The 24,880-nt window shown below is 45.5% G+C and overlaps 1 protein-coding gene across 1 annotated transcript in view; it reads left to right on the top strand.

Moving 5' to 3' along the window:
- Positions 1-3,291: 3,291 nt before the first annotated feature.
- The window catches only part of MB21D2 (Mab-21 domain containing 2), a 124,489-nt gene continuing 102,900 nt past the window's right edge, over positions 3,292-24,880 (top strand). The window contains exon 1 of the mRNA XM_063621976.1: positions 3,292-3,782. Within this exon, the coding sequence (XP_063478046.1) occupies positions 3,572-3,782 (211 nt within the window). The 5' untranslated portion in view covers positions 3,292-3,571. The remainder of the gene's footprint in view (positions 3,783-24,880) is intronic.

The raw sequence follows: 24,880 nt of genomic DNA, 5'->3' as shown, positions 1-24,880 counted from the left end.
AGACTACAGGTGCATGCCACCATGCCTAGCTAATTTTTGTATTTTTAGTAGAGACGGGGTTTCACTATGTTGGCCAGGCTGGTCTTGAACTCCTGACCTCGCGATCTGCCCACCTTGGCCTCCTAAAGTGCTGGGTTTACAGGTGTGAGTCATCGTGCCTGGCTTCATTCATTCTTTTATATATTCATTTGAACATATAAACTAAGGTCATAAGATGGGTCAATAACTAAATTAAATGCAGCGTTTACACAGGTGAAGAAACACAGTACTTGCCCTTGAGAAGCTCAGAGCTTAAAAAGTCTCCCAATAGATCAATTCAGGAAATTATGGTTTTTGATCGTTTTTCTCTATTCTTCTAATTCAACAAGGGATATTGACACAATTTTATCAGCGTTCTATTGGAGCCTAGGAAGGTGTTAGTTTACCATCCAATTGCATTATCTGGATATGCAGGCTCATTGAGGGTCCACGATTCATAGAATTCTGATCTGGCTGATGGGAAGGAGAACAGACAATGAAGAACATCAGAGAGACCACTCACTCATTCAAACCCCCAGGGCCCAGCGCTATGGCACAACAGGAATACTTTCTGCTAACAACCTGTTGTTTCTTTATGGATATAAATATCACAAGAAAAGGTAAAAATAAGGGAAGATTAGTGATGCCTCATTCATATGTTTGGAAATTAACAAATAAAAAGATTACCTGAAGTATTTCTAACTGTACGTGGTTTGGAGGTAACTAGAACCCTCCTGCTCTATGGAATGACTGCCTCAGCCAGCTGTCGCACAGGTGCCTGCCATTGATCACTAGTGAAGCACTGACAGATGGGAGTGGATCAATTTGTGCTGGAGTTCCAAACACTTATGTGGCTTCTAGTACTGCCCAGGTAATGTTAATATCCTCTCAGGATGAGAAGTCAGGGCAGCACAGCAGAGCTGCAAAAGCCAGAGCTTGCTTTTTTTTTTTTTTTTTTTTTTGGAGACGGAGTCTCACTCTGTCACCCAGGGTGGAGTACAGTGGTGCGATCTCAGCTCACTGCAACTTCCTCCTCCCGGGTTCAAGCAATTCTCCTGCCTCAGCCTCCCAAGTAGCTGGGACTACAGGCACACGCTGCCACACCTGGCTAATTTTTTGTATTTTTACTAGAGATGGGATTTCATTGTGTTACCCAGGCTGGTCTCGAACTCCTGAGCTCAGGCAATCTGCCCGACTCAGCCTCCAAAGTACCGGGATTAGAGGCGTGAACCACCATGCCCCGCCTAAAAACCAGAGTTTTTAAGTCACTTCCTCATCAGTCCACTAGCATTTATCTAGGCATGGATCCTCTCTCTTTCATACTGAGTGGGTGAGGAAGTGTGTTTCAAAGAGAAGGAAACCAAAAGTAAGAGAAATTAACTGGTTATGCCACAATTCTTCACTCATTACTTGATTCAATAAACATAGAGGACCCTTCCGAAGGTAGGACCATATGCTGCAGGAAATACAAAGATGAATGAGATGTAGCCCTCATCCCCAAGAATCTTTTAGTCTAAAACTTGCATTAACAATGATGAAGTGGTCAGTTGTGGTGGCTCATGCCTGTAATCCCTTTGAGAGACCTAGATGCGAGGACTGCTTAAGCCAGGAGGTTGAGGTTGCTGTGAGCCACGATTGTGCCACTGCACTCTGGCCTGGGCTACAGAGGAAGACCCTGTCTCAGAAACAAACAAACACACATACACACACACACGACCCAAAACAAAAAACAATGACGAAGCAAGGTCAAAATTCATTAGCATCATATGAAAGCTTCCGAGAGTAGGTTCTGAGGAAGGAAAAGTTGCCACCAGCTTGAGGGGAGGGTCTCCGGAAAGCTATAAGAAAAAGGCAGACGCGAACTGGTTTTGGTGTAAACGGAGTAAAGAAGAGAGGAATTCCAGGGGGAGGTCAGTGGTCAGATCTGTGTTTTCTAAAATCACTCTGGCAACATGTTGTTACTAGATTGAGGAAAAGTGAAAGAATTAATAACAATAATAGTAGAAGCTGATAATAGCTAAGTACTTATTATATCAGTCCTTGTACTAAGTGCTTGACCTGTTTTATCTTACGTAATCCTTAAAACAACCTGTGAGACAGGAATTATTATTCCCATTTTATAGGGGAAGGCATGGAAGAGCCTGTACTTCCTTCCATGTCTAACAAAACAACTTGTATTCTTGGCCATGAGAATTCGGGTAAGAAAGTGAAACAGACCTGATCTAAATCAGGGACTGTGGGATAGAGAAGAGAGATTTTGGAGAATTAGGGAGGAAGATAGCCTATGTTTCTCAGAGCCAATGGGCCTCCTAAGTGTTTGAATGATATACCCCATAAACACTAAAACTACCTCTGAGACTATTCTGCCTAAAGGACTATGACTTAGAGTGAACCTGCCTTGTCATGTAAGCCTAACTCCATGGTAGAAGCCATGTCTTTTGGCTATCACTGTCACATTCTGTCACTCCATCTGGCAAATAGTGCGTACTCAAATTTTATCTGTTGAATGAGAAAATTTTCCTCTTGTCATTCAACATTTCTTGGAACCTGGGGCAATTCATTGTTTCCCCTCTCCCACACCCACACTTTAGTTTCCCTAGCTTTATATTAGAGTAGGTTGAATCTCATTAACTCCTTATATGTTAAGATAAATGAGCTGTTATTCAGGTCATTAATTACCTTGGACAAAGGTAGGGATATTCTAGGGGTTAGTGGGAGTGCCAATACTGGTTTAGATGTGGACTCTCTTTTTTGATACGCTCAATCCTATCATCTTGGCCATACAAGAGGAAAAGGATAGAAGACAGGTTTCATATTCCTTAAGGCAGTTTCCTTTACTATTTAAAGGTACTGGAGTTCTTGGGATAGAGAGGTAAAGGCGCACAGAGATGTCCTCCCCCAGGACACCGCCCTTAAAATCAAACGGAGGAAGACTTTCTTCTCCTTGAATGCGCTTGGCAAACCCTGCCCAGAAAGGGGATGGGGGGACGGCCGTGGAGGTGGAGAACGAATGCATCCACACCTCGCGCGTCTTCCCAAGTACGGATTGGCAAGTGGCATATGCGCGCAGACCTCTGTCATTTATTTATTTTCCTTTCCACTGGGTGCGCTGTCCCTTTAAATGGAGACGCTGGTGCTGGCTCCGTAACACCGGAGCCGGCAGCTTGTTGATTTCAGAGCTGGTGAATTTCACATTGTTTCCACTTCACTTTCCTCGCCCGGGGGAGGCTCCGGTTGGCTCTCCGACCGCCGTTGTCGCTGCCAGCGAGGGCCAGGGCAGGGCAGGGACGCGCAGCATCGGGGCGGGCGTGGGGCCGGAGAAAAGGGTGTCGGGGCCACACACGCACCCTCGCTGCAGTCCAGCTCCTCCCGAAGCTCGCACGCCCAGAGCGCACGGAGCGGGGAACTGCCAGCCCAGACGTCCGCCCGCCAACCCGCCCACGGGCCGGGGCCAAAGCCTGGGAGCCTGCGAGGGGAGGAGGCCCAGGGGGGCGGGGTGGGGGGCGGGGGTGGGTGCTGCGCTGCCGCGGAGCTGCTACTCGGCGCGTTTTGCATGAAGATGGCGGCTCCCACCGCCAGCAAGGCAGCCTCCCTGGGCTGTAACAACAAGCCTGCGTTCCCGGAGCTGGATTTCAGGTCGGGAGCTCGGGTGGAGGAATTGAACAAACTCATCCAAGAATTTACGAAGCACGACCAGCGGGAATACGACGACCAGAGAGCGCTGGAGATTCACACAGCCAAGGATTTCATCTTTTCCATGCTGGGTAAGGAGGAAAAAGGGGGAGGTGTGTGTGCGCGTGTGTGTGATGGGAAGCGGAGTAGAAAACCCATTCCCCCTTCTCGACCTCTTCCCTTCTCGTTGCCTTCCCGAGCCGGTGCCTTGGGTATAAGCCATCTCTGTTCCGCCTCTCTCTTCTTTCTCCGCCGAAAGCCGAGCTGCCTGCCCTCCCCTCCTTACTATACTTTACGCCGGATCTCCCTTTCCCCCTGTTCGCTTGCTCTTTTGTTAATTTCTCCGCCACCGGGGGCTGGCAGGCAGGTGAGGCATTCGCGGTGAAGCGTTGCACTGTTGGGGGAAGTCCCTGGAAGCGAGTGCAGTCCAGGTGAGCCCCTGAGGTGCCTTCAGTTGAGGGATTTGGCTGCCGGAGGCAGGGACCTCCGCTTTCCCGACGCCGGCTTTTGGGTGTTCTCCCGAGCTTGGGAGCGGAGACGGCTCAGGGCTCTGGCTTGGCGCCCGAGCGACAAGTTGCTTCTCTCGTCTCGCGGCGCGGCGCTGTCATGCCGAGCCCCCGGTGGCCAAACTTGTTGGGTGTTCCCGAGTAACCCGCTGAAGTAGTCTGGGCGTCCGGAGTTCCTGCAACTTTGATTTGCAAATTGACTTCTCTTATGAAGCGCTCGGAAGCATTTCCGGTGCTTCTTCAGGGCTCTCGCAGAGCTCGGAATTCTTAATTCCCAGCTCTTCCGTGACTAGGCGCGGAGCTCTGGCCGCAGAGGAGCGCCGGTTCCCTGCTCTTTGTGTATTGTCTTAGCGCTGGCCGAGAGAGGTGCCCAGAGTTTCCAACCGCGGGGACGTCGGGGGCTAGAAAATGTGCCCCCCACTCCCACCTCCAGCCCCTCACCTACGGCTCCTGAAACATGATTGAATGCTGGGTAAAGGAACATAATTTGAGCCAGGCCCGGGAGACCGAGCCCACCCTCCCCAGGTGTCCTGCCGTTGGGATTATTGCTACTGAGGTGTAGTGTGAGTTTGCCAGGCGCCTGGGTTGTAGCTTGTGGCTCTGCCAGTGGATCCGTGGCTGTCATGCGGTGCGTGGCCCGCGGTCAACATTCCGCAGAACTGGTACTCCAGGATAGCGCTGCTCTAACGCACGTCTCTGTGTGCTCTCTACAAATAGATCAGCCAATTTTCCAGGTGTTGAAAAATTTGATTGGAAAAGGTCTCTTGGCCACAGAGGAAGACAGGGCTTTTCTCTCTCTCCTGCAATCTAATTGGGTTTCAGCCGGCTGTTGCTGCTTCTATCCTGGGATACCTTCTTCCTTCTAGGTTTTCTTCTTCCTCACTGCCCAAAGAGGGGGTAATACAGTCTGAACGTGTGTGTCCGCTGGTAGTTGTTCACGCGTTGGGAAGTGGGATGAAACGTGGTAAAACTCTAGGCTGGTTTTTGCCTTTTGCGCCGCACTCTCCAAGTGTATCTTACGTTGCGTATGGGGTTGAAAAACTCTTTATTGAGAGATTCGACCGTTCAACTATTTAGATGAATAGATGAATTAAATATATATATATATTTAAATTCATAACCTTTTAGGAGTGAGCTTCCAGAGGGAAGCCTAAAATGCTTACAAAGCCAAAAGCCAACACAGTGATTCTCAGGAAGGTGGGGACATACACAGAAGGCTGAGGGCAGTTACTTAAGTTGTTTAGTTAATCATAGCCTTTCTCTGTGGCACAAATAGTGGAAGTCTGCCATCGTCTTAATACAGCCCCCAGATCAGTTCTGATGTCACTTGCGTAGGTCATTTACTAGAAGAAGGTACTGGGTCACCACCAGTTACGGTAGTCATAGGTCAGGAAATGGGATAATGTAGGGAGGGTAAATTTAAGTGCCTGGCTCATTAGGAACTTCTGTGCGTAACTCCAAAGCTGATACACTGAATCAGCAAAGCTTTTATCCAAATATAAAAAAGTAACTTATTCTAGGGTGCTTAATTTTTGCATGTGTTTAATGTCATGGGTGGCACTGCGTTGACAGGTAAACTAGATTTGCCTCTGTTGTTTTTTACCCAGCTGACCTTGCAAGCAGTCTTTCTTGCCCCCTGGGAATTTAGCATTTCCACCTACAGGAGAGAAGATTCAGGAGAGTGTCATGTAAGCCTTTTGCCCCTCTGGACACTAGAAGGCAGATGGCGAAATGAGCTTGCCTGTGTGTGGTGCTGCATTCATTTGCGAGTTCCTTGCTTTCCTTTAATGAGATGCTGGCTGCTCTAGACAAGTGGAGGTTTGGCGACAGCAAGGGGTTCCTATGTAGATTTACTTTTTCTAAAGCAGATTTTGGCTTGGCTCAAAGAACAAAACCATTTTTTTGTAGACTTTGTTTCACTTGCCACAGCTTTGGTTCTTTAATGACTATGCAAATAAGGTCTCTTAATGACCCCTAGCTTGTTAAGGTGTCACTTGGGTGGCACCAGGCCCTCATTTCAGGGAGTTGTGGGGTGTGGGGTGGGGCAAGTCCTCTTGGCTTTGTGCTGTATCCGAGCTGCACCTGAGGATTGTTAGCAGCTTACAGATATTATCCCCTCACACAGAATGAAGTGGCCAACCACGAATTGGGTACAAGCCTCTTCAGTGGAGCTGAGAAAAATACTGCCTCAGGTTTTAGGCAGTTGGGCGGGGGTGGGGGGTGGTGAGGCATGTTACTCTCTCTTTGTGTAAGATTGTTAGCCAAGTCTGAAGCCCCTCCAGCTTCACAGATCCTTTTCATTTTGTCTAGTTCGGAGGAATTTTACACTGAAGAGCAAGGAGGTGGTAGACAGCTGTCATAATCAATGACCTGTCAACACCAAGACACTCCACTGTCTTAGCAAAGCAGGGTTCTGCACAGGCTGTGGGGTTGATCTGAGCCTGCTGGTGGCCACTGTGGTCTCTGGGATCTGTCCTGATGCTCTCTGTTTGTACAGAGATTCTGATTTTTCTTGGAGGCAGGTGTTAGCTGCAATTGCCTAGATTCACTTCTTATTCCTCTATACCTTGGTCTTTTAGGAGAATGATTGGTGTTATTATCTAGTTAATATCTGAGAGCCCAGACTGTGCGAAAGGCTGGCAGTGCGTAATAAACACCATTTATCAAAATTCAGGGAACTTGCCGGAGTTCATTAATGTTTTAATAATATTTGGTATTTGCATAATGTCTCTGCCAGCTCTTTTGTTATCTTCATTCCCTGGTGAGGTTCGATAGAGACTGGTTTGTGTCCCCATTGAACAGATGCAGAACAGAGGGTATGCAGATGCTGGGGAAGGCAGGAAAGAGACAAGCCGTCACCTAACCTACAGACCAAGTGGTCGGTACCATGGCATAATTTTTAAGGTAGTTAATCATTTACTAATGTCTTCTCAGGGCCAGGAACTTCACATAGACTTTTGAGGAGGTATTGCTTTCCCATTACATAGATGAAGATACTGAAATTTAGTGGGGTTAAGAAAGTGGATATCCAGGGTCACGTAGCTAATGGATGGTAGAGATGCTACAAAACTCAGGTCAGCCTTACTCTAAAACATGTTCCTCTTCTCCTACTTGAGACTATTAAGAATAGATGCATAAAATCCAGAGGAAAGGCTTTGTTTTAAAAAATCACGTCTTTCAGGATTTTGTTTCGATTTTAGCTGTAAGTTTTAGCATAATATAAGTAGATTTCTGGAACAGTCTGAGTTCAAGTATTCTATAATAAGATCTCCTATTTGAATTTTTGATTGAGAAAATCATAGTAATTATAATAAAATGTTAAAATCTATAGTTTCATTCCCAGTCTGCCTCTCGTTGGCTGTGTGGTCTTAGTATTCTCTTTCTCTTTTTTTTTGAGACAGGATCTTGCTCCGTTGTCCAGCCTGGAGTGCAATAGTATGATCATGGCTCACTGCAGCCTCAGATTCCTAGGTGTAAGCTATCTTCCTGTCTCAGCCTCCCTAGTGGCTAGGACTAGAGATGTGTACCACCATGCCCAGCTAATTTTTTATTTTTTAAAATTTTTGTGTAGATGGAGTCTCACTATGTTGCCCAGGCTGGTCTCAAAATCCTGGCCTCAAGTGATGCTTCTGGCTTGGCCTCCCAAAGTGCTGGGATTACAGGCATGAACCACCATGCCTGGCCAGTTTTTTCATTCATTAAACATGGATAACAGTAAGCATTGTTTTTCAGAACTGTTATGTCAGAATGTGAAATTACTTTGCTAACTAAAAAAGAATATATACATGAGTTTATTATTTAAAGAAATGTTTATTTACTTATTTATTTGATTATTTGAGACAGGGTCTCACTCTGTCACCTAGGCTAGAGTGCAGTGGTACAATCTCAGCTCACTGCAACCTCTACTTCCTAGGCTCAAGTGATCCTCCCACCCCAGTCTCCCAAGTAGCTAGGAGTGCAGGCGTGTAACACCACGCCTGGCTAGTTTTTTGTAATTTTGGTAGAGACAGGGTTTCGCCATGTTGTCCAGGCTGGTGTCACACCCGAGTTCAAACAGTCCTCCTGCTTCGACCTCCCAGAGTGCTGGGATAAAAATATACTTTCTTAGAAAATCCAGTGAACTTAAATTGGAATTATTTCTGCAGCTTGACATCTGAAAGAACTATGCAGTACAATTAGGGTAGCCCAGGAGGATTTTGGCTCATACCATGTGCTGACCATGGTTCTAGCTACTTTGCCTAAGTCCATTAGCTCATGTAATCTTTTTTCCACAACTGTGTAAGCATAAGTATCATGCCTATTTCGGAAGCGAAATAGGTGCTGTTACCCCCTTTTAAAGATGAAATGGTGAGGCTCAAAGAAAGAAGTCAAGAACTTAGGCTAAGATCATTCAGAGTTGGAGATTGAATCCAGTTATTCCTGACTCAGAAGCTCATGTTCCTTTTACTGTAGTAGCAATCAGTTTCCATCACTTTTGGGTGAGACATACTACACTCAGTAGCCTGCCTAGACTGGAGGAGCAAGGATAATTTCTTTTTTTCTTTTTTTCTTTTTTTTTTTTGAGATAGAGTTTCACCCTTGTTGCCCAGGCTGGAGTGCAGTGGCATGATCTCGGCTCACTGCAACCTCTGCCTCCTGGGTTCAAGTGATTCTCCTGCCTCAGCCTCCTGAGTAGCTGGGATTACAGGCGCCCACTACCACACCTGGCCAATTTTTGTATTTTTAGTAGAGATGGGATTTCACCATGTTGTTGGCCAAGGCTGGTGTAGAACTCCTGACCTCAGGTGATCCACCCACCTCGGCCTCCCAAAGTGCTGGGATTACAGGCATGAGCCACCATGCCCCGCCTGAGATAATTTCTTTTTGTCTTCCTGTCTGTGTCCCTCTTTCTCTCCCTCTGTTTTTTTCACGCATTTGACAAATACTGAATGAATGTAATAGTGTTTGCCAATCAGCATGCAGGGTTCTGAGGGTAAGATGGTGAGCAAAACCTTTGAGAATTCATAAGGGCCCTCAGGGACCCTCCCCTGCTTCCTTTGCCCACCAATTCTAGCAGGATGTTTTGCTGGCTGTTTCTCCTCTCAGGCCAGTAAGTGCCATGTGGCCATTTCGAAGATGTAAACGCGCAGTGTGGTGCTCCTGAACCTACCATATTTTTAGGCACTTTCTACATCTCCAGAGCGGGGAATTTTGAAGCCCTACCTTTCCAGCGTTTGATTGCTGCTTTTCTCTTAATGAATTGCCCCAGCAGGATTCACCGTGGGAATTTATCGTGCACTGGTGTTTCGTGGGCCTCTATGTGCTTGGGAAGTTCCCGAGAGTTGTATTCACTATGTGCCGTGTCTGCAGAGTGGACAGGATCATCTCGGAAGTTTGTTCTATCTCTGAGAACATTATGTATCCAGGGCAGGGGATCCCTCTAAACATTCATTTTTGTGCTAGTTTGGATGGTTTCAATTCCTCCTCCGTGGTTCTGGGCAGTGGCTGCCCTTTGTCCTTGAGAGAAGAGGCTTAGAACTGTTGACAGGCCTGTCATTCCTTGTCATGCCACCCACTGGATAATGCATTGCTCACAGTTAGGCTGAGCCCCTTTTTAATTCACAGAAATATTAGATTCTAATAATTCAAAATCTCTGCTCCCATTCAGACCTATTGAATCCGAATCCCCAGAGATCCCCCCACCAGCTGCTCAGCACGTCAACATCCTGTCCTGTGTTAGGCCTGATGTTCTGCATTCTCTGTTCTAGGCACAATGAGCATGATCCTAGTTGACTTTTGAGACTAGAACCAAGCTGCTGAGCCTGGTGAGCAGATAATGTCTGTCTGCTCCTGGAAAGTAATAATGGAGTTCTTCCACCTGGGACAGAGACAGAGAGGCATAGTGAGTGAGACAAGGGTGTTTGCTATGTCACAGGTTGTAATAGGACTTTACTATATCATTTAATCATCACCATTACACTTTGAGGTTAAAAAAAAAAAAACTGTGGTGAACCCTAGAATTAGAAAAATATACAAATTCATCCAAGTTTACCAGCAAGTGAGTGGCATAGGTGGGGCTTAACCTGGGTCAGGGTGAATACAAAGCCCTGGCTTTTAACAAGGACAATATTCTGCACTCAGGAGGGCCAAGAGACCCAGATTTTACCTCTGAATCTCTGGTTATTAATATTTGCTGTGTGACGTTGGGCAAGTCACTCAGACTTTAAGACTCAGTTTCTAAATATATAAGTTGGGTTTAATAATTATATCTACTTCATGTGTTCAGGTGCATTCAATTCTGAATCTGAAAGCTTTCATATAGTAAGAGAAAAGGGAATTTCTGAGTTCTTGTACCAGCTTTGTTTTGTACTATGTGGTATGTGTTTTACCCTAAGTCTTCTAACCTATGTTGGGCCTAATTTTGCCCATTTTCCAATGATATGCAAAGGAAAAAGTAAAATCACTCCTAAACTTGGATCACCATTAATATTTTGATGCACATTTTTCCTAAACATCTGTGTTATACATATGCTTACACCCAGATATATGCATACATTTACATAACAGAGATGGTGTGGGATCCGTGTTCTTTTATTAGGAGTAAATTTATCAGCATGCTGTCCTCTACGTTTTAAAAGAGGAGCTCTAAGTTGAAACTTGTAGAATGATGTTTTCCTAGCTTCTTTCATTCATCTCTTTTTATTCCAAAGAAGATACATTTCTAGAACTTAGAGCACATTCTATTATTTATGTATATTTGTATGAATGACAGGTCTCACTCTGTTGCCCAGGCCGGAGTGCAGTGGTGCCATCACGGCTCACTGTAGCCTTGACCTCTTGGGCTCAAGATCCTCCTACCTCAGCATCCCAAGTACCTGGGGCCACAGAGGGCACAGCCATGCCTGGTTAATTTTTTTAATTTTTTTTTTTGTAGAGATGGTGGTCTCGTTATGTTGCCCAGGCTGGTCTTGAACTCTTGGGCTCAAGTGATTCTCCCACCTTGGCCTCCCAAAGTGTTGGGATTACAGGCATGAGCTACCACGCCCCACCTCTATTCTATTATTTAATAATTGGGAGTAATGAATTCTCACATTGGTGACCTCCGAGGATTGTACCTACCTTATCCGCCATCTTCTGAGGATTTTACCTACCTTTCCATGCCGTCTCCTGTCTCTGCATGTTCTGCATTGTCATGTAACACACACCCCATATTTCTCACTTTCTTTCTTTGCTTAGGCTCTTAGGCTCTTTTCTTTCTCTCTCTGTCTTTTTTTGTTTGTTTGTTTGAGACAGAGTCTTGCTCTGTCACTCAGGCTGGAGAGCAGTGGCCAATCGCAGTCTCGGCTCACTGCAACCTCTGCTTCCCGGGTTCCAGTGATTCTCCTGCGTTAGCCTCTGGAGTAGCTGGGATTTCAGGTGCGTGTCACCATGCCTGGCTAATTTTTTGTATTTTTAGTAGAGGTGGGGTTTCGCCATGTTGGCCAGGCTGGTCTTGAACTCCTGGCCTCGAGTGATGCACCCACCTCAGCCTCTCAAAGTGTTGGGATTACAGGCGTGAGCCACCGCGCCTGGCCAAGGCTCTTTTCTCTATCAGAGTTCCTTCCCTAACCTGGGTCCATGGAAACAGCATGGAACCTGTGAACTTGAGTGGGGAAAAAAGGACATCTTTATTTGTACTAACCTCTAACTTAAATATAGCATTTTCTTTCATTATAAATATAGATGGGAAACCCTAGTGTTATTAGTGGTACGTATGTTTTTGTTGCCAATAGAAATCCCAGGCATTTTTATTTCACATTACAGTTGTTGCAGATATCTCAAAAAATGCTTACTGCTGCTTTGAAATTATGGTACATATTAGACTTGCTGCTAGATTTTACTATTTAAGGCACTAATAATCACATAGGGTACTCTATCACAAATTTACTTTAAAAATGCATTTTGTATTTTTATTTTATTTTATTTTATTTTTTGAGACAGAGTCTCGCTGTGTCACCCAGGCTGGAGTGCAGTGGTGCGATCTTGGCTCACTGCAAACTCCGCCTCCCGGGTTCACACCATTCTCTCGCCTCAGCCTCCTGAGTAGCTGGGACTACAGGTGCCTGCCACCATGCTTGGCTAATTTTTTTGTATTTTTAGTGGAGACGGGGGTTTCACCGTGTTAGCCAGGATGGTCTCGATCTCCTGACCTCGTGATCCTCCCGCCTCGGCCTCCCAGAGTGCTGGGATTACAGGCGTGAGCCACCGTGCCCGGCCGCATTTTGTATTTTAATAACTGATTTTCTTGGAAATCCTGTGTGATATTATCATATTCACTTAAATATGCTGTTCTCTGCAGGGATCTATAAGCTTCTACAGTCTGTCGAGAGGATCCATGTCACAGAAACAATTAAATGTCCCAGGTTCTACAGATGGACTTCTGACACCTTATGTCCGCTTTATTTTTCTCTCCCAGCTCAAATGCCACTTGACTCATGAAGCCTTCCTATATCTCTTAGAGAAGAAGAAAATTTGGCCGGGCACGGTGGCTCATGCCTGTAATCCCAGCACTTTGGGAGGCCGAGGCGGGCAGATCACAAGGTCAGGAGATCGAGACCATCCTGGCCAACACGGTGAAACCTTGTCTCTACTAAAAAAAAAATACAAAAAATTAGCTGGGCGTGGTCGCGGGCGTCTGTCATCCCAGCTAGTCGGGAGGCTGAGGCAGGAGAATGGCATGAACCCGGGAGGCGGAGCTTGCAGTGAGCCTAGATCGCGCCACTGCACTGCAGCATGGGCGACAGAGGGAGACTGTCTCAAAAAAAAAAAAAAAAATTTACCTTTCCAGTGTTTCCTCCTAATGCCTGGTCCCTTTTGTGGCCCTAAGCCTATTCTTTCCCATGCTTTAAAGAATCCCTGGCTTATTTATCTTTGCAGCACCCAGGCGGTCATGCACATAGTAGGTGCTCACTAAGTGTGATGTGACTTGAGTCACTCTTTAAAAGAGCTCTTCCCAGTGAAGCTTTTTATTGCAGTCTCTGAGAAATTAGCACTTTCTAACCTTGTCTCTTTATGATTTTTAAACATCCATTGAGTTTTGCTGTATCGTTTTCTGGAGTCCACAAAATCTTGATCTTATCTCCTTATGTGGCAGACGGATGTAGGGCAAGTTTTTCTACATTCCTTAAGACCTATCCTAGGGCAATATAAGAAATGTCCATAGTGATTGCTGTAGCTTGTTGACTGGGAACAGCAAACTGCAACTCACGACTCATAGGAATGTTCCCTTTCTTGTGGACCCCAGTGTTTCTTCACAGGCATGTGAGGGTACTTCTGGACCTCTGGCACGCCCATACTCAGGGCTTTCCAGAATGCACAGTGGGCACATGTTATCTTTCTCATTATGGCATTTAGTGTGCTTATCAGTCATCCTCCAAGTGCCTCCAAGTGTTTGGATGGTTAATCTGGAATGCAAGTTGTAGGAATTCTTTATTATTAGAAACTACTGTTATTTGCCATCAGTACTAATTTACCTTTGCACACTGCTTTATAGATGACAATAAATATTCACATCTGGTATGGTATTATCCTTAGGTCAGGCGTTTGAGAAAGATTGTGTAGGAAGTATTAATCCCCATTTCTAGATGGGAGTACTGGGTCTCTGGGAGGTGATGTGACTGAGTTCTAGGTCACAGAATCGGTTGTAGATCAAGACTCCCAGCTATTGGGTGTCTTCTGCCACAGTCAGTATATCACCTGCAAAGAGCTTATAGGCTTTTTTACCCTTAGCCATCTTTCTTGGGTTGCGGGGGTTGATTCTGTAGTCGTAGACAAGGGAAGGATAGTAGGTTTCATTCCTCTTTGGACCTCTCTGCTCTCCACCTGAGCCAAGGGTCTGTAGGGGGTGAATCTGATTGAGAGTGGAATGAGTAAATACAAGCCCTATAGACATTCATTCCCTAGGTCTGATTCTTAGGCCTTGCCCAACTCGTCCTTAGGGCTTGTGACAGTGTTTACAATAGACCTGAGTAAGTACTTGCCAGCTGAGTGATCTCTTTTAAGAACTGTTCATAATTATGCCCTTCTGTGAGGCCCTGTTTCCAGGAAACAGCTATTTGTTTTTCATCCACTTAAGTGCCTTTTCATGAATTCACTCTACACAAGATAAAGAGATAACTAGGGACAGTGCTGCTATGAATAAAGCTGGCATGGGGAACTGTTCAATTTGTTTATATTTTATATTTTTTCCTTAACGCAAGAAGACTTGTGAGTTAAGTCAGTAGTGGGAGTTGGTATAAGTCTTGTTTAGGCTTTTGTCTCTTGCAACTAGTATTTGAATATCTACAATGTGTGTAGAATGGTGTTAAGCATTCATTCATTCATAACTTCATTCAACATATGTTGGCATGCCTGCCATGTGCTAGTGTAATTACCGGTGCAATTACTATGTAAGTGCACAGAGTAGTGAATAAGAACCAAGACCACTACTTCCATAGATCTGCTGTTCTCTGGAGGATTTAACAAAATTAAGCATGCAAGTAAACAGGGGTGTGTGCTGTAAAAGAACAAGAAGCAAAGAATACGATGATGGTGGGCAGCTAGGTAGGATAGAGTGAAGAATGATTGAGAAGCCTTCCCTGGGCCAGGCGCGGTGGCTCATGCCTGTGATCCCAGCACTTTGGGAGGCCGAGGCGGGCGGATCACGAGGTCAGGAGATCGAGACCATCCTGGCTAACACAGTGAAACCCCGTCTCTACAAAAAATACAAAAAATTAACCGGCCGAGGTGGCGGGCCCCTGTAGTCCCAGCTACGTGGGAGGCTGAGGCAGGAGAATGGCGTGAACCCCGGGGGGCGGAGCCTGCAGTGAGCCGAGGTCACGCCACTGCACTCCAGCCTGGGCAACAGTGAGACTCCGTCTCAAAAAAAAAAAAAAAAAAAGTCTTCCCTGAGGCAGAGACGTTTGAAATGGAAGCAGCAGCAGCAGCAGCCATCTGAAGACTGGGTGGAAGTGTATTCCAGGTAGACAGACAGCAGGTGTAAAGGCCCTGAGGTGAGGGGTAAACTTGAAAGGAGCTTTCAAGGCAGCTGAAATTTCAGCAAGTTTAATTTGGTCTCCGTAAGGAGGAATGGTGTATGTTCAGATAAGGCTTATGATGGGGTGGGGCTGCCTGCCTTGGCATTTAGTGAGCTGCTTCCTGTGGGTAAAGGTTTTCCAGGTGGGACCACACTTTTGCTAGACTCCTGTTAATAGCATTCAGGGATGGCGGGGGTGGAGTAGGAGGAATGTAGAAAAGTTGGATTACAAGTCCTCGAAAGGCACTCTGTGGCCATGTGATTCTCAGATTTTACCCCTGATAGTCCTAGGCCAGAAACAGTGACTTCTACATTTTATGATTTATGGTTCAAACTGCAGCTTTCATGCGATGATGCTGATAAGCCTCTATTTTTATCTAGTCCTCCACAATTTACAAAATACTTTCATATGTATAATCTGATTGGATTTATTCCTCAGCAACCCTAGGAAGTAAGTATTATTGTTTTATCTATTTTAACACAGGAAGAAACCATCATCAAGAGAAGTTAAGTAACTCACTCAGGATCACTAAATGGTTGAGGTGGGATCAAACTCAAATCCTTTGAAACTCACCTCATTCTTCATTTTACAGTAATTTTCTTTTCTTTTCCTTTCCTTTTCTTTTCTTTTTCTTCTTTTTGAGACAGGGCTTGCTCTGTCACCCAGGCTGGAGTGCAGTGGCGCGATCTCGGCTCACTGCAGCCTCAACCTCCTGGGCTGAAGCAATTTTCCCACCTCAGACTCCTGAGTAGCGGGCACTACAGGCACACACCTCCACGCCTGGCTAATTTTTTTTTTCTTTTTTTTTTGACACAGGGCGTGCTCTGTCACTCAGGCTGGAGTGCAATGTCATGATCTTGGCTCACTTGAACCTCTGCCTCCCGGGTTCAAGCGATTCTCCTGCCTTAGCCTCCCAAGTAGCTGGGATTACAGGCGCCCACCACCACCCCTGGCTAATTATTGTATTTTTAGTATAGACGGCGTTTCACCATGTTGGTCAGGCTGGTCTCGAACTCCTGACCTCCTGATCCGCCTGCCTCGGCCTCCCAAAGTGCTGGGATTACAGGCGTGAGCCACGGCACCCGGCCACGCCTGGCTAATTTTTGAATATTTTGCAGAGACAGGGTCTTGCCGTGTTGCCCAAGCTGGCAATAATTTAAAAACAAAACAAAACCTTTTCTACACCATCCCACCCTGCCACAAGGAATGGAAAGGGGATGATTTCTGGTCTGGAGAAGGCACTGAGTGAGGCTCGGGAGGAAGGGCTAAGCCAGCTGACTGCAAGTGTGCCTGTGCCTGATGGGCATTCAGCTGTAAGCACGGTTTTAGGCTGCTTCAAGATCACCGTTTTAGCACTGCAGCTGTTCTTAATAGCAGCTGCTTGTGCGGATTGTGTTGTGATTAATAAAGGCAACTCAACAGTTTGTTCTTTCAACTGTGCCCTTGGTGTGCACAGCCTGCTTTTCATACAGTTTTGATTGGGAACAACACAGTCCTACGGGCATATGGTGCCTGCGGGCTCATTACCCTGTTGTGAGAAAGATGGTCCACCTAGGCCAGAGCTGCCGAGCCCAAGACCTCCCAGGGACTGGACGGTAAGGAAGATGAGGGTGGTGGGTGGCTCAGTAAATGCCGACTCCTCAGTATGAGTCAGGGGTGCCAGGGAGGCAGGGTACGTTGGGAAGTGGAGATCACCTCTTGTCCCTGTTGTCTGATGGGGCCACTGCCCGTTGTTCCTCCACTGCAGTGGTTCTGGAACTTCAGTGTGTATCAGTGTCCTGCTTGTTGAAACACAGATGGTCAGGCCCCACTTCCACAGTTTCTGATTCTGTAACGCTGGAATGGAGCCTGAGAATTTGCATTTCTGATGAGTTTCCAGGTAATGCAGCTGCTGCTGGTTGAGGGACCCCACTTTACAAACGACAGCCAAGGGCCCGGGGCTGAGGGTCTGGGCCAATAGAACTTTGGATGTTTTGGATTTTTATGAAAAATCTCCAGATTTTAAGTACTGAGAATAAATCAAATTTTAAAGAAACACCATGGGGATTAAAACTGTAGGTCAGACAGAACACCGCCTGTCAACTTATCACCTCTGATCTGAATACTTTCAGGAAATTTCTTTTGCGGCCTGCTCTGAAAACTGAGAACCCAGAGAAGGGTGGGGGTTCATCCACAGCATACAGCTAGTTTGGGGCAGAATCGTGACTAGAACCCAGGTTCCCTGCTGTGTGTGTTTGTCCCTGCATACTGTCTTCTGAATACATTTTCTCTTTGAATGGGAAAACGTTTGAAAATAATAATAACCACACTAAAATATTGCGAACTATGTTCCAGGTGTGGTTCTAAGTACTTTATATATATTAGCTAAATCAGTCCTAACACCAACACTATGATGAAGGTACTTGTATTCGGCTGTTTTTACATTGCTGTAAAGACATACCCGAGACTGGTAATTTAAAACGAGGTTTAATTGGCTCACAGTTCTGCAGGTGGTACAGGAAGCATAGTGCTGGCATCTGCTCAGCTTCTGGTGAGGCCTCAGAGAGTTTCCAATCATGATGGAAGGAAAGTGGCAGCAGGCACTTCACATGGCAAATGCAGGAGCAAGTAAATGTGGGGGAAAAGGTGCCCCCATGCTTTTAAATGACCAGACCTCTCAACAGCTCAGAGTGAGAGCTTGCTTATCACCAGGGGGATGGCCCAAGCCATTCATGGGGCATCTGCCCCGATGATCCAGATGCCTCCTGCCAGGCCCGCCTCTAACGCTGGGGATTACATTTCAACATGAGATACCAGTTGTTGGGATAGCAAATATCCAAACTCTATTAGTACTACTATCCTTATTTTACTGATGAGAAATCTGAAACACAGAGAGGTTAAGTAATTTGCCCAGAGTCACAGAGCTACTAATAAAGTGACGATTTAACCCAAGAAGTCTAGCTTTAGGCAGAAATTGGCAAATAACTATGAACTTTTTTTCAAGACTTCATTTAAAAAGCAAAATAGAACCCCTTATCATGCAAAGTGTACAAATCATGGACAGATTCTTACAATTTTAGTGCTGCCAGGAAACTTGAAAATTAGGTGGCTTGACTTCCTCCTTCCTCCGTTTTATAGACACGGAAACTGAGGGCCAAAAAGAAAAGGGGACTTGCTCATCCTGAACGCTGTCTTTACTTTTGGGCGGAATGGGGGTTAAGTAAATGTTGGGTAAGTAATGCTTTCTAAGAAAGATACTTCTACCTGAGACAGTTGGCTTCATAGCATTTGTGCCCCAGGGAAGATTCTCCTGACTTTGAAGACAAGGGAACTCACTTCAAGAGGGCTGTGCTTCAAGGTAGGGAAAATTTCCCCTGTTACAAAGCCACCTTGTAGTTTGAAGTTCTCTTAATTGCTATTAGAGGAAGGATGCTAAATAAATAGCCTCATAGGCAAGGTGTATTTTTGGTCTGTCGTGTTTGCTTTGGTCTTTTGATTTGTTCCTCATCTCTTTCTCTCTGGTTTCTTTCCTCTAAAAAGTGTGACCTTTTCTTATGCCTGTGCTGTTTCCACAGCTTTGAATAGCATGATGAATATTTTGATCTCTGAACAATTAATATCTATAATCAAGGCGGACAGGCTGGAGTCTGGACTATAGGACCAGCCTGTGGCTGGGAGGAGTTGATGCTGCATGGGCTGAAACACCTCCTCGGGATCTGAAAGAACCAGCATAACCTTCACTCCCTGTGGCTGGTCTTAGAGCTTAGGAGGATTTAGGGTGTTGTAATAGGATTCAAAGAATTAGAGAGGAGTTAAGCTAGTGGGAATCTTTCTGAGATCAGCTCATCCACCCCATCATTGTACTGAGGGAGAAACTTAACCCCTAGTGAACAGTGACTTGCTCAAGGTCAAACAGTGACGGTGGTGATGAGAATGATGAAATGGAGAAACTCTTCCCCACTGTTTGCTAGGCGATGTTCCAAGTACTTAGAATTATTAATCCATTTAATCCTCAGAACAATCCCGTAAGGAGAGTACTGTTACCCGTCCGCACTGTATAGATAAGAAACCTAAAGCCAGGAAATCACCTTGCTCAAGCTAGTGATAGAGGCTGGATTCAGACATCGGCAGTCCGGCTCCTTCCTTCTTTGCACCTTCACAAAACTGACTACGCCGGGCTCTGTGTGGTTGCTGGTGTACGAACGTGGGGTGGTGCCACACACTGAGCGAAAGAACAGAAGTGAGGGGGTAGTGGGCAGAGTGGAAAAGATAATGGTGTTGATCTCCTGAAAGCCAGTTGCTAATATGGTTCTGGTTCCTGCTCCAGAGCCTTTTTACTCTTACCAGTTCACCTTCCTTGGCAGCTCCCAGGACAAACATTCTTTTGATGCTTGTGATTTTGTTTATTGAAAAGTCCTTGGTATGAAATCTCATCCTATCTACAGCCTCCTTTTGAAAGTGAGAAGGTTTGTCCCAGCTAATTGATTGATTTAAAGAGGTATAAAGGTCAATTGGACCCTTGACACTCAGTAAATTAGGGCAGCCTTATGAAGATGCAGGCTTTCCCCCACACTCCCCCATTGGGTTTAATTTCAGATTTAGAACATTTAATTAGGACATAGTTAATGTAGTCTATCATTGTGGGGATAATGGGGGAGCAGATCTATTTTTCAGGGAAAGGCAGATGCCAAATGTATTTTTAGAAAGTTGACTTTGAGGTCACAATTTATAAATTGAGTTGGGTTTTATGTGAACTAAGGGATTGGCCTCTTTAGTGCTGTGAGTGACTCTTACAGTGACTAAAAAGTGACTAATTATTTGTTAATATGAATAACCCTTCCAGCTTTCCTGCTTTCTGAGGGCATATGTTTGTACATTGACTTATCTTAAAGCATTGAAGCATATTCATAGGATGGTACACAATTGGTTGTTGGGGTGAAATAACTTCTTGAGATCCTGGTGCTCATGACGCAGAGGACTGTATTTGAAATTCTCAGAGAAGCCCCATTCCCAACCTACTTACTCATGGTTTTCTGGCAATAAAGTCTTTTTTTTTTTTTTTTTTTTTTTGTATTTTTAGTAGAGACGGGGTTTCACCTTGTTAGCCACGATGGTCTCGATCTCCTGACCTCGTAATCCGTCTGCCTCGGCCTCCCGGAGTGCTGGGATTACAGGCGTGAGCCACTGCGCCCGGCCGCAATAAAGTCTCAATAGGAATGGAAACATTCATTTCTCCATGGAATAGTGAACTGTCTGGACAATGTAGAACCTCATAGGAAACAATTTAAAAATCTCTGTTTCTTGGGGAGGAGGATTGATGGGAAATGATCCACCTGATGTCTCTGTGTCATCCAAGACCAACCAACCCTGGCTCCATCCTCTCTGCCATCTCGGGCCCTTCACCTGGGTATTATCGCTGCCTTTTCCATCTGTAGTTCTTTTTCAGTATTGTTTCCTTCCTGAAGCATTCATACATCCATCCTTCATCAATTTCTTCAACAGAGACCTTGGAGACCTTTGTGCAACAAGTCTTTTTTTTTTTTTTTGAGACAGAGTCTCACTTTGTCGCCCAGGTTGGAGTGCAGTGGCACGATCTCAGCTCACCATAACCTCTGCCTCCTGGGTTCAAGTGATTCTCCTGCCTCAGCCTCCCGAGTAGCTGGGACTACAGGCGGGCGCAACCATACCTGGCTAATTTTTGTATTTTTAGTAGAGACAGGGTTTCACCATGTTGGCCAGGCTTGTTTCGAACTCCTGACCTCGTGATCTGCCCGCCTCGGCCTCCTAAAGTGCTGAGATTACAGGCGTGAGCCACCGCACCTGGCCTGTGCAACAAGTCTTCTACTGGGCCATAGGAGTACAATAGGGAACAAATCTTCATGTTACTTATACAGTCTTAGGAGGAGATGGGCAAAGAAAAAAAAAAGAAGCTTTACAGATTATGATCAATACCCTAAAGGAAAAAACCAACCAAACCAGAACATGGTGCTGTGACTTGGCATTCTTCTCCAGCTTGACCCTGTTGACCATTCTTGTCCCTAAATGCTTTCCTCCCTTGGCTTTCATGAGAACATATTCTTTTTGGTTTTCTCCTTTTTCTCCATCCCTGTGTAAAGGATGGATTTGTCCAACCCTTGGTGACTGCTTTTCTCTTTTCTTCCCTCAACACTTTCTGTGATCTTTTTTTTTTTTTTTTTCTGAGATGGAGTCTCGCTCTGTCGCCCAGGCTACAGTGCAGTGGCGCGATCTCGGCTCACTGCAAGCTCCACCTCCCAGGTTCACACCATTCTCCTGCCTCAGCCTTCTGAGTAACTGGGACTACAGGCACCCGACACCACGCCCAGCTAATTTTTTGTATTTTTAGTAGAGACGGGGTTTCACCGTGTTAGTCAGGATGGTCTTGATCTCCTGACCTCGTGATCTGCCCGCCTCGGCTTCCCAAAGTGCTGGGATTACAGGCGTGAGCCACCGCACCTGGCCTCTGTGATCTATCTTAAAGTGCCAGTCTCTGTCTCCCAAGCCTGTGTTCCAACTCAGACCTCTTGACTGCCTCTTTGACAATTGTTGGATGACCCAAAGGTGACATAAGGTCAGTGTTTAAAGTGAATCTATCTGTGCCCCAAACCTGCTTCTTCTCAGTCAGCCACACTACCACACATGAGGTGCCCAAGACATGAACTTGGCAGCCATCCTGGGCTTCTCCCTACCCTGGAGCTGAAGAGGAAATGAGGCCTGTCAATTCTGCTACCTTTTTTGGACTATGTTTTCTTCTCTCCATTCCGTCACCATAGGCCAGGCCACTACCATCTGTCTCATGGATTGTTGTAATAATCTCACTGGGATTTTGCTTCCAGTCTTGCATCCTTTCAAGCCCTTCTCCATGCTGAGTCATCCTTTAAGTATGCCTGAACCCATTATGGGCATTGCATTCCCTTTTATTTATTTATTTTTTTTGAGAGTCTTGTTCTGTCACCCAGGCTGGAGTGCAATGGCGCGATCTCGGTTCCCTGCAACCTCTACTTCCTGGGTTCAAGTGATTCTCCTGCCTCAGCCTCCCAAGTAGCTGGGGTTACAGGCGCCCGCCAACATGCCTGGCTAATTATTATATTTTTAGTACAGACGGGGTTTCACCATGTTGGTCAGGCTGGTCTCGAACTCCTGACCTCAAGTGACCCACCCACCTCAACTTCCCAAAGTGCTGGGATTATAGGCATGAGCCACCGCGCCCGGCTGTTCAAACTCCTTAGCCTGTTCTACAAGGCTCTTGGAAACGCAGCTCCTGCCCACATCTCTAGCTTCCTCTCCTATGACCACTTCAGTTTTACCATATATTTCTTGTATGCCTGCTATGAGATAGGCACCATGTGAGGTACTGGCCTTGTATTATATGTTAAAGACACAAACATTCTGAACATGTTTAGAGGGCCTCAATGCCCTTTTTCCTGTTGCCTCTTCATCCACACACTGAAATCTCAGAAGCTCTTACTCTCATTTCAACCACATTGGCCTTTCAGTTCTTTGAAAATAGCACATCCTCCTGCCCACAGAAGCCTTTGATGGAATGCCCCATCTCTCTCATCCCGCGTAACTCTTACTGATCTGTGAGATCTCAGCTCCGTCAAATCTCCACTTCTTGGGGAGGCCTTTCAGGCCAGCCTAGAATAGGTCAAATTTTTCCCTGGCCTTCTAGCGTCACAGGTTTCTTAGTTGCACCAATCAGTTATGAATTTGCAATTATTTGTGCTTAATGTCTGGTATTTTACGCTGCCGTAGAAACTCAATGATGGCCTTTTGTGTATCTGTGTCTTTTTTTTAATTGCCTGAAAAGCAGATCAACAACTATGGCTGGTATTGTTGGCTATTTTACCTTCGTTCTTGAACTTGGGCAATTGGGTGGTTCACCATTCATGATGAGGCACTAAGATGGCTATGTGTGTTCTGAGCTTTAAGTATATACCTTGATGTATTTTGGGAACTTATCTTTCCTTCCTAGTCTCCCACCTCTTTGTAGCATATAATCATGAAATTATAAGACTGTCATCTTTTGAAATTTTCTAGTCCAGTTATTCCTAACCTTTTCTAAATATGAAAATTGCTTTTTTCTCAATTAAGAAAACTATGAGCTAGTGATGCATACCTGTAGTCCCAGCTACTTGGGAGGCTGAGGCAGGAGGATGCTTAAGTTTAGGAGTTTAAGACCAGCTTGGGCAATATAGTGAGACCCCATTTCCAAAAAAAAAAAAAATACATGAGGTTCATGTATTTTTGGTTGTATTTTTGCTATCAGATTTTTTTTTGGAAAAATAAATAGTTATAAAATGCTACTGTGAATTTAATTATATAAATTACTTTAAATTTTATCTTAATAGCATCTACATGTACTTAAAAAGTGCTAGTATATTTTCATGAGAGATAATACTGTAGCACCAATAACTCCATGCCCGTGTCGTCTCTCAGTCAGGAACCAGCTATTAGTATTGGTCCTTTATTTTGTTAATTTTTTTTTTACTGAGACAGAGTCTTGGTCTGTCACTCAGGCTGGAGTGTGTGACCACAGCTCCCAGGCTCAAGCGCTCCTCCCACCTCCACCTCCCCAGTAGCTGGGGACCACATGCCCTCCCAGCTAATTTTTGTATTTTTAGTAGAGATGGGGTTTCACCATGTTAGCCAGGCTGGTCTCGAACTCCTGGGCTCAAGTGATCCTCCCGCCTCGGCCTCTCAAAGTGCTGAGTTTCCAGGTCTGAGCCACCACGCCCGGCCTTTGGTTTTTTATTTTACATACATCAGATTTGGAACCGGTTGCCTGTGGGCTCATCCCACCCCTCCCCCCATATGTGTTTGATCTGACCAGCATGCTGTTTTTAAAATTTTGGAGCAAATATTTAAAAGCTGGGAGATTTTCTTGAAAAATTAGAAGAACTAGACGTTGATTTCCTGTATGGCCATAATCACCCGGACTGAATAGCAGCTGCCTCCTCTAGACGCGCCACATTTTCTTCAGTTTGTCACAGTCCTCGCTAATCTCTATCTTATGGCAAGTTACTGGTAAAATGGGAACTCAAAACCTAATGACCAAACCCTAGGTTAGTGGGGCCTCCTGTCAGTCTCCACAGAGGCTTCTGAGCAGGAGCCCTGGGGTCAGGAGTCAGGAAACCGGGGTCTTTGTCTTCCACTGTTGCTCACTAGTTCGATGACCTTGAACAAGCTATGCAACCGTTCTGTTTGTTGCATAGTTTGTTGCATCAAACTAGTCTCTCTGACTAGTTTGAAGACTTTGAACAAGCTATGCAACCTTTGTCACCTGTTACCACATTCTAATAAATACCTCCTGGATCCCATGAGGTTGTTTGATCTACTGAGGGAAAATTGGTTGCTACAAGTTGCAGAACTTGTTTGTTATTAATTTCCCTGTTTTCTCTTTCCTTGTCTCTCTTCTCCTCCTTCCATAGAGGAATTTACTTCTTGTTTCACCTTGATGGTTCATTTTAGAAATCCGAGAAGGGAACCATTGGTTTTCCCTCACTTTCTTGCCAGGCAGTTTCTTCCGCAGGTCGTGTCTGGAGGCAGCTCTGCTCCTTTCATCCCATGCTCTTTGCTCCTCCTAGGGGGTCCCACAGCCATAAGCAAGCTCCTGCAGTGACACCCAAGACACCCCAATGCTGGAACTTTTCT

The sequence above is a fragment of the Symphalangus syndactylus genome, chromosome 17 (assembly GCF_028878055.3).
Source record: "Symphalangus syndactylus isolate Jambi chromosome 17, NHGRI_mSymSyn1-v2.1_pri, whole genome shotgun sequence".
NCBI classification, from domain to species: Eukaryota; Metazoa; Chordata; class Mammalia; order Primates; family Hylobatidae; genus Symphalangus; species Symphalangus syndactylus.
The sequence above is the reverse complement of the archived record's forward strand: the minus strand, read 5'-3'. Positions and strand labels throughout refer to the sequence as shown.